Genomic DNA, 12,773 nt, shown 5'->3' with positions numbered 1-12,773 from the left:
AAAATATTTTATGATATTGGTAATAGGTGAGTATAAAAGTATGTTAGTGTGAATGTATATTTTTTAAAATGAAAAATTAAGACATTATTAAACAAATCAAAAGTTCGAAGTTCTAAATAAACTATACATTCAAAAAAATAAAAATTCTTTTTTATTGAATATTATTCATAACGAAGAGGAAATACTTCATATATATAACCTTTCGAAAAATCACACATGGGTAATATTATATACGCTCTTGACTTGTACCTATAAGGACTGGACTTTATTTCAGACCATGAAAACAATATTTTGCCAAAATCCATATGAACTGTCTCACTGTAAAGAGACATTACTATAACATTACATTACTGGAAACATTACTATAATTTGGTACGCTTTCAAGGGTGAAAGACTTTATTATTGATGTTTACTTGAATTTAGACTAAAAAACATTTTTCACAATTTAATACGTAACGCATGATCTAAACAGGCGAAATCTGCGAAAACCCTAATAAAATAAGTTATTACACATTTTATTTCACATAAATATTTTTGAATTTACCTCATGAACTAACTGTCTGGAATTTGATAGATATAGGACATTTAGCAGATATAAGATCTAAGTGTTAATATATATATAATATATCATCTGGAAATGTTCTTTCAGTTTAGTTAAAGTTGAGAGTTTCATTTGAGAAATGTGATATGGCAAAAACGCTCTAAAAATTAGTTTCAAACAAATAATATTAATGAACAATGACTCTGAATTTCAAATTTGATGGCGTATGAGTTGAACTCTTGTTACTTACAGTTTCAAAAACTTATTTAAATATAACTAAATATTAGAAATAATTCAAATGATGATGATACCATTGATGAAGGGTATTTGGCAATACTCGAAACAACTGTATGCTCAGGTCAACCAAAAATTCAATTAAAAAAAATAAATATGTTAAAAATGTTTGTTATTGCAATTCACTATTGTTTGAAACCTCTCTAATCTTTATATATAAAATTGTTGGCACATCTCTTCGTACTCACTAACTACTCACTTAAGAAATCTTTTTGACACTCTTAGACCATATTTATATAATTTTTATGCGCAAGATAGGCTATTAAAACAACATGGATAATGGTAAATGAGAAAAAGGATTTCTAAAAGATTTTGTTGGAGATTCGATAACTGGAATTGATGGCTATATATATCTTCAAAGAAGTTTGGAAAATGGTAGCCAATTATTTTCACTAAAGTTGACAAATAATGAAAATGAAGTTGAAATAGACAATAGATAGGCAAAGCCACAATCGCTATTGTTATCGAAAATATATAAAGCCCACATCAATCAATGAGGTTTGTAGTTCTGGAGAATAAATAAAATACATTCGTAAATATGTTTATAAAGCTAATGATATGGCAGTATTTGCTGTTCAAAATATAAACGAAAATGATAAAATAACACGCTATCAGATGAGCAGATACATAACCAGTAACGAAGCTATATGGGGAATATAGGTCTTCAAATACACGAACGAGCTGTACTATATGCATCTGCGTATAATGCACTTGAGTACACATCTCGAAAATGGTCAATGTGTTTATTTCAACGAATAAAATGCAGTAGAAAGCGCTTTAACAGCACCAAAAACGAGATTAATCGAGTTCTTTGAATTGAATAAACAACAAAATATTTTTGATTACTACGTAAAAGCTTTACTTTGTTCGAAAGTTCCAACATATTTTACATGGAACAAAGCTTTAAAAAAGTGGGAGCCACCTAAGTGAGGTTGGTCACGTCAGCAAACATACTGGATCATCAAAAATAACCAGTATTTATTTTTAAAACTGTTTTTGTCTGATTGATACGGAGACAAACGTCGTATGAGTATCTGAGAACCGTCAATGGTCTGTATAAAAAGAATTATGGATAACAAATTGAATCAAAATATTAAAATATTAAAATATTAATATTAAGTGGAAAGTTCAGAAGAGTAAATGTATTGCTTTCGCACATACCAATTATACCAAGCGATGTTCCAACTCGCTTCATTTATTAAATCTCAAGGTAAAACACAAAAAGTATGTAGACTGGATAAATCCATGTTTTTCGCTTGGACAGTTGGTAAACCTTGCGATCTATATAAATGCTCAAAATGGCCAAACAAAATTGTTCATGATTTAGCTTTAAGATAACAGTATAGCTCATAATAAAATTATTAATATAATATTAAAAAATTTTTTTTTAAACTGCTTCCATTTTACAGGCAGAGGTCCATGCCTTAGAGCTATGTGCAAGAGAGTGCATACGAAGGGACACCCGAGGTACCAAAATATGCATCCTGTCAGACAGCCAAGCAGCTCTAAAATCTTTAGGAAAATCCTTATTCCAATCAAAGTTGGTCTGGGAATGCTTTCAACTTCTCAACACCCTAGCATCGAGGAACTATGTTACTCTTATGTGGGTACCGGGATACGAAGGGCATGAGGGCAATGAAATAGCAGACTCCCTAGCAAAGAAGTGTGCATGTACTCCTTTCATTGGTCCTGAGCCCTTCTTCGGGTTAACAAATAGCTTCACAAATAACTTATTATGTGAACGGGAGAAACAACATCTACTTGAACACTGGAGAGCCCTAGCAGGCATGCGACAGTCAAAATGATTCATTGATCCTGATCACATCAAAGTTGATGCTATCCTTGGCCTTAGCAGAAACGATATTGAAATCTACACTGAACTTCTTACAGGACACTGTAGACTTAATTACCACATGAAGATTATAGGTGTCGTAGAAAGTGACTCCTGTCGACTCTGTCATGAGGAGAAGGAAACATCAGAACATGTTCTATGCAACTACCCAGCGGTGGCAAGACGTAGGCTCGATTACCTTGGAAGCGGGATATTAGTTCCAAGTGAAATAGGTAAAATTAAGCCCACAGAAATCACAAGATTTATAAATAGTCTAAAATTGTCCTAGTTGGGCCTTTAGGCACACAATAGATCTTTTAAGTCGGGGTGCTTTAATAGCCTATTACTTAAATAATATAAAAAAAAAATTTATTTAAAATGCAATTCTTATAAGGATTCGCAGTAACATGAAAATATTTGTAACATAAGTTATGCATGTCAGTTTTTTTTGCAGTTCAAAAAAAAAATGATATTTAAAAATAATGGGCGATTGAATTCTAAACACGGATTGCTTCTCACATGAACATATCTGACAATCTCTATATCTACACAGATAATGGAATAACAACAAACATTAAAACTCAGTTGAACCGGGAAAATAAAATGTGAGGGGAAACAAAGTTTGTCGGGTCAGTTAGTTGATATATATAATAAAAATTGGACATTGAAAATATATGTTAAAACCTAATTGAGGTACTTATCATGCTTACACCGTTTAACTTGTTGATTTTTGATATGCACTTCATAAAAATAAAATTAAATGAACATGCGATTAATTAAAAATGTATTTCTATATGAAGAGCTATTACTCAATGACCTTAAATGCCACTTTAATAAACAAATAATTTTAAAATTGATATGTGTCCTTTGAGATATTTGCTTACTTAACAAAATCTAATGATAAAAAATCATTAAAGGATATATGAATGAAATTAGAATTCCCGATGAAATTGATTAATAATAATTTGTGTCAATTTTAAAGATGTTATCGACTCTAATTACAGTGTGAAGTTGATTTCCGTTAAATAAATTGTTTTCCATAAGTGTTGACATTGAAAAGTATATAAAAATAAATGATGAGTAAATATTATTCAGTACAATAACTAACCTGACGGACTGCACAGCAGAAACAAGTGTACTAATTAGATGTGTACTTTTCGAAAAATGGTTAATATCTTATTTTTAATGTTAGTTTTTGTGAAGAATGAGTTATTCATCGATGGAATGGAAGAAAATATATATTCAATCTTCAATAATGAGCATAGGAACTTCTCGAATTTGTATATGAATTTCTTAAATGAAATTTTAAAGGAAAATGATATTCAAACATGCATGTTCATTTCTAGAGAAGAACCTAAAGACTTACAACAGCATCTGCAAATAGAAATACAAAACATGTTTTCTAAGCCAGTACTGCACTATACCAACTGCACAACATACAGCAACGGACTCATCTACAACAGAAATATGCTCATTATTGTGGAATGGGATGAAGAGTTAGACCTATTACAGAATTTAGCTCAAAATCTAGAACGCCTACGTCAAGCACATATCATTTTTATCTATACAGGAGGTGATTCGCAAGCACCAAATATTTCAGAATTATTTGAACCTCTTTTCGAATTTTGTCGGAATAATAGTATGATAAATGCAATTGCCATATTCCCCCATTTTGTTGAAAGCCAACAGTTCTACAGTTACAGTGAATATCCGAAATTCAACATTGAAACAAAATATTTTCCCTCAAATGCAACAAAAATATTTCCGGAACGCATGCAAAATCTAAAAGGCCATGAAATAGTAACATTGCCAGATCAAATTTCACCTCGTACTATACTTTACCAGACTGCAAGCGGAGAAAAGTTGTTGACCGGCTATGTTGCGAAGATGACTGAATTGTTTGCACATAAATTGAACGGCACGCTTACGTATTCACTTCACTACAACCTCACTTTGGGTAAATCCATATTTTATCGTGATTTCACTAATTTCACACGCAATGGCACAGTGGAGTTACCCACCAGCATATCAAACCCTGGCAAAAATCAGTCATATGATCAATTTACATATCCTTTTGAATTGGCCAACTTTTGCTTAATGGTGCCCGTGGAACTAGAAGAAACATATATTGACTTTTTTCTTAAACTTCTGCATTGGACACGTGTACTTGGTGTGTTGATTATTGTGGAAGTATTTTCTATATTTTTTGTTGTATGTCACAAATTGCTAAAAGTAAACTCCAACCAACCATTTGTGTTGCATTGCTTGGATCTGTTCTTTCATCCGCATGCATTATCTGGTATATTGGGTTTTTCATTTTTTCTACATCCACGCCCTTTGTTATCTCTACGATTGTTATATATTGTGTTGTTTGTAGTCGGACTTATTGCTACAACGTTTTTTAATGTTGAATTGAATGCATTTCTGACGACACCATCAGCAAAGAAACCGATTCGTTCATTGGATGATATCAAAACCTCGAATTTGAAAATATTAATGGGAAACGATGAATTCAATAATCTTCTTCCCAACATACGGGAAAACTATAGAAGTTGTTTTGAGTTAGTAAATAAATTTGAAGAGTACAGTGTGGTAAGAGATTCATTGAATACAAAGTATGCATATCCAGTTACCACATCAAAGTGGTATGTCTTTGAGGCACAACAACGTCTTTTTGAACGCCCACTGTTTCGTTTAACGAAGATTTGTTTTGAACCTTTAATGCATCTTGGATATATTTTAGCACCAGACTCAATTTTTAAAGAGCCGCTTCAACAGTTTATATTACGTGTGCAGGATTTAGGTTTGGATAAATATTGGTTAGGACGTTCCTTTTATGATTTGGCTGCTATTGGAAATATGAGTTTCAAGGATCTCTCGACAAAAAGGAGCGTACGCAGATTAAATGTAGATGATTTATATTTTATGTGGGTGCTTTTTGCTATAAGTTTCACTTTGAGTGTTATAATTTTTATAATGGAAGTTATATATAATCGAATGAAAAAGAAGATAAAAGGAAGTTCTTAAATTATTTTGGTGTTTAAAAATATATAATTTTTATATAATGTATAATTAATTTGTTGAAAATAAAGTATTTTCTATAAAAATATCTTTTTTTATGTATAATTTGTATTGAGTACTGACTGTATGAGAGAATGAAGTTAAGAGATTTGCCTTCTAATTGAGGCTTCTAACTATATTCCTGTTAAAATACCATCAACTTTTAGAATGATTTTTCCTAGAAACAGTGTTGCTAACTTAAAAATCAAACCTATAAAAAATCATACATTACTCTTCCTATTATAAATATGAAAGAGAGATGATTCCCGAAATAGATCCTTACATACTTAGTTTTATATTGATATGCTAATCTTTAATATAGATAAATCAGCTTTCAATTTGCAGTATGCTAGCCAGCATTGTCAACTTTAAAACCAAACTTTTGGAAAAAAGACTCTTTACTTACTATTGTCAATATAAAAGAACGCAGTCTTCCCACTTATATACTTGTTTTTATGTTGAAATGGCTGCTTTTTGTGAATACAAATCAGCCAAATGGATTTTCAGTTTATGTTGAGATGACAATGTTTAGTGAATATAGACCATTATTATATTTTCAATATTGTTCTTATTAGACGCAGTGTTGCCAACTTAAATACAAAGCCTATAGAATCTATATAGACACCTATATTCTTCACTTACTATTGAGAATAACATAAAAGAAAAAATTCTTTTTAAGAAGATCCGTGCATACTTTTTTATTATATATATTGCTGATAAGACTACGCTTTACGGGAAAGTTAAGAATAGAGCCCTGAAATTATCTGCGAAAACTGACAGACTTACCAACACCGTGTTATCAAATCTCAGAATGGTTACAGGCTTCACGGGGAGATATGCAGATTTGGAGTCAATTATTGCTTAGTCTGATGAAGTGATAAACATTAATTCAGTTAAGGCGTAAAGATGGATTTTGAAAGTACCTCGTGTTAAGAAAGAGTAAAAGTGCTTAGGTGCACTGTCTCAAACAGCTTCAACATAAATAAATTAGAATTCAAAATTAAAGAAAGAGGCTATTTCGAACAAAAGTGAACTACAACAACAAAAATTCATTTTATATTATTTTAATCAATTGAATTTTTGGTTGACCTTACAGCTGTTTCAAGTAGTGCCATCATCAGTGGTCTTGGAAATAATTCTTGTAATACTTTTTAATTTAAATTTGATTTTAGAGATAATTTCAAAAACATTTAAAAAAAATAAAATATTAACTCAAAAAATTATAACCAAGACTTTATTGTCTCCGTACCACTTTCATAATCATTTATATATACATTTTTTTTTTTTTTTGGTTTTTCCCCTTTCTCTTGTATTTTAATAAACGACAGGTGCACAATTAAGTTTATCTGCAGGATTTCTTTTCATTTCATTTTGCGAAATTAATGAAATTTCAGCAAGGGACACGCGCTGCCATTCAACATATCAACATGAGTTCAGCACAGGACTCAGCGTACATAATTGCATTTAGAAGTACAAGCAGAAAAGTCAAGCGCATTCCTCGACTGCTCCATGCTGAAATGTATGCCAACAACAATAACTCGTAAGCTAGGTAAGCTAGACAACAGGAGACAGACAACACAGTACGAAGACACCAGAACAGTGGATGGCGAACAGCGAATGGAGAATGGAGAACAGCTGTGAACAGGTAACATAAGTAATCAAAGGAGCTTTTGTTGGCTCCCATTTGAAAGGATTAAAAACTAACACTTTGAAGCATGCTGTGGATGTTGTGGAAACTCAGTTGGGTTATAACAACATGAAAATATTTTGTTTTAATGTTTTGTGGCGCTACGCACAATTTTGTTGGTATGTTATGTTGCCAAGGTGATGTGAAAAATACTATATATATTTATATATTAATAATATGAAATTAACCAGTACTGCTGAGGAAGCTTATTACTGTGAAAATGGAACTTGAGAAAAGAAGTGTAAATGTCGTAGCAACCTTGTAAGGATGTTGAGAAAAGAAGATGGCATGAGGTATTGGAAATGGTGTAGAAATGTGAAGTGAGAGATGAATATAAGAACCTCGACAATTGACACCTCGACAATTCGGAGAAACATTGAAAATTGAACTGAGGCTTATATATGTTAAAAAAGCGGGAGAGTTTATTATAGGGTCATAATTGAAGGTCCTATTCCCGTTAATTAATTGTGGGGTTTTCTTTTAACAAGGGATACAGTTTATGGAAAAGTTTATAGCTATTACATAATAATGGTAAATCATTATGCAAAGACTTTTAACTGAACAACATACAACATATATATATACTGAGTATTTATAATAGAAATCTGTATTTGACCAATTCTACAATTCCATGATTTGACAAGAATTCCATAATTTTGCAATACGTTTCTTCTTTTACCGCTTAGGGTTTGTCAAAGTGCGCACAGATGAAGCTTAAGCTATCATAAAGCCTAATATCCATTAAACATCTTTCACAAGAACTTGTGCTGTGAACATCGACACTGTGCAAAATTCTTTTAAAGGCTTTAGTTTGAATTCTCATAAGATTCAATTGATTCAAGAATTAAAGCTGCGTAATCATTATTTGCATCTTGGCTATAACGAAAAGGCATTTAAACAGTTAGAAGTCGATTGCTACTCTGTACCGCAAAATTATGGTCACCTATTTGTTGTTATTGGACTGCTTTCAGTAGAGGTCATTGAAATTATTATTGCATATGGATGAGCCAACATCAATTCTAGCTTTGAAGTTCACAGTCAACATACTATTTATAAGATAGTATGGTCATAGATAATTAAAAAGTATTAGAAAAATCGGTGTTCAAAATGCAATTTGTCACCCTCTTCTGACTATCATATATCTGAGATCCTTTTCCATCAATAATGCAATTTGTCGTACACTCTTTCGTCACGGTCATATACCCGGGATCATTCTCCCTAAATAATACTATTGAAATTACTGCCGAATAAAAAAATTTTGTTGTGTTTTGTTTCAATTGTAAATTCTACACCCTTTTAGTATCGAAAGATTGTGTGTATTAGTAGTTTTATTGTTATTATATATGTATATCTGTAATATGTATATGATCGCTAACGTAATTCGCAATTTTTCATATTAAAAAGAATATTTTCTTTAGTTCCTTTTTCATGACCTGAAGGATCTTCGGAACATCATTGTCTGAAGAAAATTTAACTATACTTCTATTTTAAAATTCCAACTTCTTCTTCATTTTTTATCCTTATCTCCCAGTGGAGCATAGGGCCTCAAAAAGAAAATTCAAACTTACCAAAACAAAACTATTACAGTTGTAACAATTATCATGTCAAATTCTCAATTTGGTTATGAAATTCTTTCAAACACGCTCACCATCAAAGTCACTGTCACTGCCTGCCGTCGCCGTAAATCTTAAATATCCTCACTCATTAAGTATTACATATACGAGGACAACGAGAATAAAACTTTTTGACTTAGAGTTTTCGTTAATCTTGAACCATTTTTTGTCGTTCTCCAAACACAAATGAATTCTTTCTTATATCTGAAGAAAAAGAAGGAGATGAAGCATTGTAAAGGGTTCAAATTTTATGCTCACACTGTTTCTGACACTTTTGTTTCTTCAAAATTTATAACAGATTTGCCCTCTTCCAATGTTGTTTGCTCTGCAATAATTGTAATCTAGAAGTATTTGTTGACAATGTTGTTCGAACCATTGTCTGTTGTGTTTGTGTCAGTTTAGGTGTTGTTATTGTTGTGCTTTTGGGAATTTTAGTTTGAGGTCAAATGTTGTTTTGGCTTAAGAATTCAACAATTTTTTTAATGTCATCCATCCCAACCGCCCTCATCGCGGCTTATCTTTCACATATTTTAACAACATAACTTTCTGACTTTGTATATTTAATTCTTTCTTGCAATTCGCAACAATGTCCTTGTCATCCTTTTGTATTCCTATCTCTACGTATTGTTGTAGCTGTTGAAGTTTTTAAGAAATTTACTAAATCAGAAATAAGAAGAATGAAATTCTCTCTTGGGGCACATTTTCCTGTCGTTGTTATTCTGTTTGGAATCTCACTCGCACTTGTCTTCATTGTTATTTTCGGCTTTAGTTTTCTTCATCTTCTTCTTCTTATTCTTCTGTTCGATTGGATATGCAAACTTGATTTTTCTCATAAACAGAGTATTTCTTCCGTTTTTCGTATTAGTTTTATTGTTCATTCCATGATTGTTTTTCATAAATATTTCTCCTTTATATTTTTTTTAGTTTTTCGTCGTGAAGTTATGAGAAATATTCCACATGAATGTTATTTACGTTTTTATTTATTTACTTCTTTTTTTAAGTGAAAATAGTTATATTAAGTTTTTCACACGTTTATTTATATGGGATGTCCTTTTTAGTTTACTGAAAGATGTGGAGTATATATGAAATACGGAATATATAACAATAATATTGCATTTCATAAACAGCAAGTATACGAATTTCTTGAAAATACGCAGAACTTTTATTTTCAAAACTAGACTTTTTAGCTAAGAGATTTTTGACACATTTAAGATACATTTTGTTATTCTGTAGAATAGACTTTTTAAGCGAACACCAACGGGATCAGTAATTCTGTCTGGTTAAGGGAATTCTACTTTTAAAACAAAATTTTTTACATGAAAAAAAAGGGGGGAGTACCAACTGAATTCAGAGAGATATTTGTTAAATAGACTTTTCATTGTATTTTAAAAAAATTCTTTAACTAAACAATCATAGGTCTTCATTTTGAAGGTAATATAACAAAATAAGGATCATTTTGCATATTAACCAAAAAAAAAATCTAGTTTTCGTATGTCAGATTATACATTTTGTGGTTCCTAAAGTAAAGGTTATTAAAGCACACATATAACTGAGATTTCAAATACGTTGTTTTGTATTGTGAATATATCTTATTATTAGCCATAGTAGTGATCGGACGAGTTGCTCTATTCTCATTTAATGATAGTTGTATTTTTTTCCTAACAGGGTCTTATGCCTTCCCCTACATATTATTTTGTGTATTTGTCCGTGTGATGCATAAAACGCTCATTTGTTTCTTCCAACATTTCTCTAAATCGTTATATAGGGCGAACACCTGCTTTTGCATAGAGTAATGGATTTGCAATAGATTTTAGTTATACCACAATGAACTGTAGTAGTAGAGGTCTGTAAACTCAGTTGCATGACTTTAAGTGTTGGTTCCAAGAACGGCCGGGTCTGCATCCCGGAACCACTCGTCGAAGACTGCTAAATGCCGTTCAACATCCACCAAAAGGGTCACACAAGCAGGTAAGTGTTCGTTTGATATTTGTTGTTTATATGGTGAGTTACAAAACAACAACAACAACAATAACTTCAAGCGTTAGATACAATAGAACCATAGACAAATATTTATCTGTGCATATATGTTTATATTATATTTAATGATTAAAATCCAGTTACTTCATTATATAAATTTTAAATTTCACTAGTAAAATTTACCCACACAGCAATTAAATATTTGAATTTCTTTAAATAGACAGTATATTATATGTTATATATAATAATAAAAAACAATATTTCTGCAATTATTTTGTATAAAAAACGTTTATTCTCAAGTCATTAGATAATAAGAAAAGTTACATCTTATTAAGTAAATCTTTTTGAAAAATTAAATATACATCGAAATTTAAATATTAACTTCATTTAATTATTTTATGTATAATAATTAATTTTTTTTTAAATGTTATATATATTATATCTTAAATAGGTAAAATCGTAAAATACGAAAAATTTATTTTTATGTATTTAAATATTAATAAAACATTTTTTATAACTAATTTTATAGATGATTTTTAAATTAAGATTTTTTTTTTTGGAAATTTGAAGTTTTATATTCGTATTATAATATTTTGGGATTATTAATTAAATAGTTTTGTTTTTTTTTTGTTTTTGATTATTTTGTTCGATTAGTAAAGACTAAATATGCTGCTAATTAAAATCGTTTGGCTTTGTTAAATAGTTTTCCTTTTACTTATATAGTTCTTAAAATTTATTTATTAATAATTTTCATTTTTATACGTTGTATTCACATGTAAATATTTGAAATAAGAAATATAGGAGTATTTTTTTAATATAAATTCTTTTTCATATATGTGGGCAGTTCGAAAATGACTTCCGTATTCAAAAATATTTTCACAGTGTTTTTAATATACTCGAATGTTTTTTTGAAAAATTTTTGTTTAGCCCCAGTTAGCTCTTCTAAGAAAAAATGTTTTATAAAATGGCAGTGTTAAGCAAATATTGACATTATTTAAATTTAAATTAAAATAATATTAATTATAATACAATTTATATCATATGCTCTATTTTAGTAAGTTTTTTTCAAAAAACTGCTGTCCTTAAAAAAGATATTATAGAAAAATTAATTAAATAATTTCGGTTACTTAAATTATTATTTTCAAGCGTATTTATCAAATTATATTAATATTTAAATTCAAATTATTTTCATTTACATAAATGGTTTAATTTCTTAATGTAAGCATAGTAAGCAAATATTAAATATTTTCACATTATATATCTTACAACAAAATTATTATAAAATTGTATATTTCACAATATCATTAAAACGTATAAAGTACATTTTTTCAAAATGGACGTTTATGAACTGATTATTATTGGTAAATTAAATACAAATTTGGCTTTGAAATATTGAATAAATTACCATAAAAATAATATCATTACAATTCAAATTTGATTAGCCTCCTTAAAGGTAAGAATACATAAAACATATGTAAATTTAATATTAGTGCTTAATATTTTATACATGTATTGTATATATGTAAAATCAATATAATCTTAAATGTATAATATAATTTAATATTGCTAACACTAAAACTATAGAGAACCGTTTCTAATAGATTATATATGTAAATCGTTTTCACTTTTTTGAATTTTTAAAGTCAACTGTTGCTGTGTTTTGTATATATACATATATATTGTGTATATAATATATACCTTAACATCAAAGTTTACATTAAAATTCTGATCACTTCTGTTTTTTATGTCATATATTGACTAAAAATTTTA

General features: G+C 29.7%; 1 protein-coding gene across 1 annotated transcript in view; it reads left to right on the top strand.

The window, feature by feature from the left end:
* The window catches only part of LOC119676674, a 19,183-nt gene extending 11,913 nt beyond the window's left edge, over window positions 1-7,270 (top strand). The window contains exons 2-3 of the mRNA XM_038087927.1: window positions 3,978-5,558; window positions 7,121-7,270. Of these exons, the coding sequence (XP_037943855.1) occupies window positions 3,978-5,558; window positions 7,121-7,270 (1,731 nt within the window). The remainder of the gene's footprint in view (window positions 1-3,977; window positions 5,559-7,120) is intronic.
* The last annotated feature ends 5,503 nt before the right edge of the window (window positions 7,271-12,773 follow it).

The sequence above is a fragment of the Teleopsis dalmanni genome, chromosome 2, assembly GCF_002237135.1.
Source record: "Teleopsis dalmanni isolate 2A chromosome 2, ASM223713v2, whole genome shotgun sequence".
Lineage (NCBI taxonomy): Eukaryota > Metazoa > Arthropoda > Insecta > Diptera > Diopsidae > Teleopsis > Teleopsis dalmanni.
The sequence above is the reverse complement of the archived record's forward strand: the minus strand, read 5'-3'. Positions and strand labels throughout refer to the sequence as shown.